The sequence below is a fragment of the Palaemon carinicauda genome, chromosome 5 (assembly GCF_036898095.1).
Source record: "Palaemon carinicauda isolate YSFRI2023 chromosome 5, ASM3689809v2, whole genome shotgun sequence".
Lineage (NCBI taxonomy): Eukaryota > Metazoa > Arthropoda > Malacostraca > Decapoda > Palaemonidae > Palaemon > Palaemon carinicauda.
Genome location: NC_090729.1, coordinates 138,831,320 through 138,836,945, shown reverse-complemented (window position 1 = coordinate 138,836,945; position 5,626 = coordinate 138,831,320). Strand labels below are relative to the sequence as shown.

At 40.8% G+C, this 5,626-nt stretch overlaps 1 protein-coding gene across 1 annotated transcript in view; it reads left to right on the top strand.

Annotated features, from left to right (window-relative positions):
• Window positions 1–4,766: 4,766 nt before the first annotated feature.
• LOC137641169 (uncharacterized) overlaps window positions 4,767–5,626 on the top strand; it is a 1,957-nt gene continuing 1,097 nt past the window's right edge. The window contains exons 1-2 of the mRNA XM_068373608.1: window positions 4,767–5,262; window positions 5,416–5,626. The exon at window positions 5,416–5,626 is cut by the window's right edge and continues 503 nt beyond it. Coding sequence (XP_068229709.1) covers window positions 4,767–5,262; window positions 5,416–5,626 — 707 coding nt within the window. The remainder of the gene's footprint in view (window positions 5,263–5,415) is intronic.

Sequence of the window (5,626 nt, the reverse complement as noted above, 5' to 3'; positions counted from 1 at the left end):
ATGGGCAGCCTGACTTTGAGCCCGACTCGGCGCGCCTCAGCCAGTCAGGGAGTTCAGATACCTCTCTCAGCCCAGTCCACTGAGCGAGAGAGGAGCCTGCTTGACTTTTTGGCTGGCTCGGCGCGTCCTGACCAATCAGGATCCAGGATTCCTTCCTACCCTCTCTCAGTTTTGTATCTGTGTGCCGTTGAGTGATTACACTTTTGCGACCCTATAAATATCCTGATTTAACGCGGATAACAAAAGGCTATCGAGTGCAATTTAGCTACAAGTTTTTGTGAATAGTCAGTGATTAGTTTGAGGTCAGAGAAGTGGGATAAAACGTCGGCATAGAATAGTTATCTTGTGAATTACTAAAAATCTAATCAAGATGGCTATGTACAACACGGGCAAGGCTTGGAGAGACATCGCTGGACTCAGCAAAAGTAAATTCCATGAGTTGGCGAAACAGGAGCTCGACCGTCTGATAACAGAGGTCACTAGTAACGTCAACCAGTGTGACGGAAAAATATTCGCAGACATATTGAAACAATATGATCCAATAAACTGGAGCAAATCTGCGGAAAACATCAGCAAAATAATAGAAGAAATTCCAAAGAAGATCCAAGTGATAAAGAAACTTATAAAGAAAGTCTACATCAATCAACACATTCCATCAAAGAACAATAAGAAGTCCAATATGGTGAATATGCTGATTGATGCAATGGGAAAAAGAATGCCAAAATGGTGTAATACATGTAAGATATGGTATTCCATTAATAATCCTCAACAATTGATTAGAAAATGTGATGCCTGTCATGTTCCAACACACCCCACATGTGCTGAAATACAGCAAAAAATAAGAAATAAAGACACAAAGGTATTCTGCTCAACATGCTTAGTCTGGATAGAAAATATAATTAAGTTGAGACTAAATCTGCAAATAGTTGAAGATAAAGAAGAGGAAGAAGAAGAAACAGAAAAAGAAGAAGAAGAAAAAGAAGAAGAAGAAAACAATGAACAGGATATGTGTAAGGATGCAGAAGAAATCATTGATATAACCTATGATGCCATCCAACAACATACTTATGAAGAAATAAATTACCAGATGGAAACAAATAATAGACCCAAGAGACTCTACCCGGACCTACATAATTTTAGGGAAGAGCAAGAACAAGAAAAAATAGAAAAGAAGGATATAGTCTGTAATAATCTGAAAAGAGGGAATTGCAGATTTGGCGAAAGATGCTACTACAAGCATCCAAAGATATGCCATAATTATGAAATATATGGTAAATGTGCGTATTTAGACGGATATGGAGACGAATGCAGAGATCTCCATCCAAAAATATGCAAAAACCTAAAAGAAGGAAAAGGATGCATTTACAACAAAAAATGTCGATATATGCATCCTGCAACCATGAATGAAAGTAAGAAAACTCAGCAAACTGAAAAGAAAAATGAAAGCAAAAAAGAAACAAAAAAAGAAACAAAAAAGCAGGCCGTATATATACACGCTTTGAACCAAGAGCCCCAAGATATGAGGTCTTTCAACCCAAACCTGCACATTTAGAGCCCAACTACAAAGAATGCATCTATAATGCCAGGGGTTGGTGCAGATATGGGGACAGTTGCAGGTATACACACACAAATAAATATGAAGGCGAAAGAGCAAATATAATAGAAAAGTTGGATTTTTTAATGGCAGAATTCCGGGAAATGAAGAAAAGAACATCATATCAGAACAGGAAGGAAGCATGGGAGAATCCATATCATTACCAATATTAAATAATGGGGATGAAACACAAACCATAATAGTAATGAATGCACAGGGTTTAGTCACGAGTAACTCTAAAAGGAAAATAGAGTTCTTAGAAGAACTAACCCAAATTGAAAAAATAGATATATTAAATATAAGTGAAACATGGTATTCCCAAGAGACTGGCAGTGATGACCAGATAAAGGGTTTCCAAACTTATAGATCAGACAGAAAAAATAGGAATCAAGGGGAAACCGCAATATATGGAAGAGACATAAATCAAGGAAAAGTATGTGAAAAATACAGCAACACAGAATGTGAATTGATTGCGGTAGAATTTGAATTTGAAAAACTAATGAATATTGTAGTTTACAGACCCCCAAACACTAAGGAGTTTGACATAATAATAGAAAAAATAGATGATATATGTAGAAACCATAAAGACTGGAATATACTCCTATCCGGAGATTTTAACTTTCCTTTCGTGGATTGGAAAGAACGGATAGAAGAAAGTGGTTGTATGTATACATATAAAAAAGATAGTAATAGTAGCGCAGAAGATAAGAGGCAATTTGAAAAGCTTCAAGATATGCTATTAGAACATAATATGCAACAAATAAACCACATTCCAACAAGAAAGGAAAATGTCCTAGATCTAGTATTTGTGAATGAGGTGAATTATGTTAAAGAAATAATAGTGTATAACACGGGAATTTCAGACCACAATGTCATAGAATTGATAGTCCATTCCAAAGCAAGTGATCGCAGAATTAATAAAAGCACAAAACTTTGAGAAGGATATGGAAAATATAATTTTTACAGTAAGAATATAAAATGGTCAGAAATTAATGAAGAACTGAATAAAGAATGGAAAAATGTATTTGTAAGTGATAATATACAGGTAAATACGAACATACTGTACAATATACTGGAAAAAATTGTTGAAAAATATGTACCGAAAAAAAACAATAAACAAAAGACGTGCAGACCAAGAGACAGAAGGATCTTATTTCAGAAAATTAGAAAGTGGAAGAAAAATCTTGCAAAAGAAAAAAATGTGTGGAAAATGAGGGAAATAAAATGTAAGATAGAAAATGCAGAACAAAAGATTATACAGTCGAAAGATCTCAGACATAGACTGTGATGTTGAAAACTCCGTAGTGAGAAGTTTCGCCGATGACACAAGAATAAGTAGAGAAATTACTTGTGATGAAGATAGGAACTCACTACAAAGAGATCTAAACAAAATATATGAATGGGCGGAGATAAATAGGATGGTATTTAACTCCGATAAATTCGAATCAATAAATTATGGAAATAGAGAAGGAATGGTATATGCATACAAGGGACCTAATAATGAGACAATCACAAACAAGGAAGCAATTAAAGACCTTGGTGTAATGTTAAATAGGAATATGTTATGCAACGACCAAATAGCAACACTGTTGGCTAAATGTAAAGCAAAAATGGGAATGTTATTCAGACACTTTAAAACAAGGAAAGCTGAACACATGATTATGCTTTACAAAACTTATGTACGTAGTACACTCGAGTACTGCAATGTGATATGGTACCCACACTACCAAAAGGATATTGCGCAAATAGAGAGTGTACAAAGGTCCTATACTGCTAGAATAGAAGAAGTTAAGGACCTTGACTACTGGGAAAGACTGAAATTTTTAAAACTATACAGTTTAGAAAGGAGAAGAGAACGCTACATGATAATACAAGCATGGAAGCAAATAGAAGGAATTACTGAAAACATCATGGAGCTAAAAATATCAGAAAGAGCAAGCCGAGGTAGATTAATAGTGCCAAAAAATATACCAGGTAAACTAAGAAAGGCGCACAGGACATTAATCCACTACGCACCAGCATCGATAATGCAGCGACTATTTAATGTGCTGCCAGCTCATCTAAGAAACATATCAGGAGTGAGCGTAGATGTGTTTAAGAATAAGCTCGATAAATACCTAAGATGCATCCCAGACCATCCAAGACTGGAAGATGCAAAATACACCGGAAGATACATTAGCAACTCTCTGGTGGATATACGAGGTGCCTCACACTGAGGGACCTGGGGGAACCCAAACAAAAAAATAAGGAAATAAGGCAATAAGACCTCTCAGCCTGGGAGGCTGAGCCGAGTTCGTCGTACATCCACCACCAGAGCCTATAACCTCCGCTCAACCAATCAAAATTTGAGGCCCCTCTCTACAAACCAGAGCCGGGATATATAAGGACCCAGATCCAGCCAGAGCCTCACTTCTCGCCTGAAGATGGAGCAAGCTGTTCCGAAACGCGTCGCAACCCACTCCTGACTTTACCTGTTGTAATTTTCAAGTATTACTTGTACTTGTATTAATTACATCCAGCCTTAACCTGAATTGTATTCTTCACCCTCCTGATGAACTTCGCCAACTTGCTAGCTGAATGTAGCAACCCTGAAAAGAGAATTGTCCGTAGAATCGAGAAATTGGACAAGAAATTGAATTCTGCCGATGCAGCCATAGTATTCACCACCACCTGTTTGAAGGAGGGTCTCCTACCAAGATATACAGAAATCCACCTGCAAGACCCGTCGGCCTTGAACGATCCCAGGACCCATTCATACAGAAGAAACCTTCTCCAACGCCAACTCCAGCAAAAGAAGGCCCTGAAGGATGAGCTCTACGACCTTCGGGTCCGCCTTGATGATGAATCGGCCAGCTTGAGGGATGGAGGAGAAGCCCAGCTCGCTACTGACGTCCCCCTCGAGGTTGACAGCGACCCCGAGGACGAGAACGCCCCTGATGACGACGCCCAGCATGATCGACGCCCCGATATTGACAACCCCAACCATGAAGAGGACCTTTGAGGTGGCCTGAGATACCCCAACAACATCATCCATGCCCTACAAGTCCTTAAGGAGAGGGACTTGAAGAAGAGGATGAGGACCATCTTGAGGAAGCTGGTCACCCTTAATGGCGGAAAGCTGCGGATCCCAGAGGTCCGCCAGGAATACATTAACATCTCCAGCTACGTCCCTATGCCAGCACAGGAGCAGATCCTCAAGATGGGCCTCAACTGCCACTTCATCACCCGACCGAGACCAACCGACAAGCACCTGGAGATGGAACTACTCCTAGATTCCATCCTCAACTTCCAAGAATGTGGTGCCCTCTGGACGACTGACGCCCTTCAGCAGCTTCTGCTCACCGAGGCCCTTACTGATAGGGGCAGGTACACCAACGGCATCGTTTCTAAGGAGATGAGAGCTGCTGCCAAAGAGCTCAAACGAATTGCTGATGTTACCGTCCGTCGGGCCGACAAGACAGCTGCCTTTGTACTCATCAGCACCCATGAGCACCACAAGAAATTGGACGCCATCCTCACCGACCTGACCAAATTCGAGCGCCTCAAAAGCAACCCTGTTGAAGACATCAAGAGGGAGGCTAATCGCACCATCGAAGCCATTAATGCTGCAACTAACGCCGTACACCTGCCCATGATTTCGGGGGATTATGGACCTGGTTACCTCTACGGCAATGTTAAAACCCACAAACAAGGCAACCCACTTCGACCTATCATCAGCCAATGACCTACGCCTACATACCAGCTGACAAAGAGACTGAACACGATTTTGACGACATATGTCCCCGACCACCACTGTGTGGCCTCCTCTGCCGAATTCCTAGAGAGGATCAAGGACGTCCACAGCGAGGGGGTCATAGCATCGATGGACGTCGAATCTTTGTTCACTAATGTCCCTGTTGATGAAACCATCGTCCTTATCGCTGAGAGAATCTACAGGGACGAGACGACTCCGGAATTTAATATCCCAGAGCAAGCCCTTCGGACCCTCCTTGCCATCTGCACTGAGAGGGCCCCCTTTACTAATCATCGTGG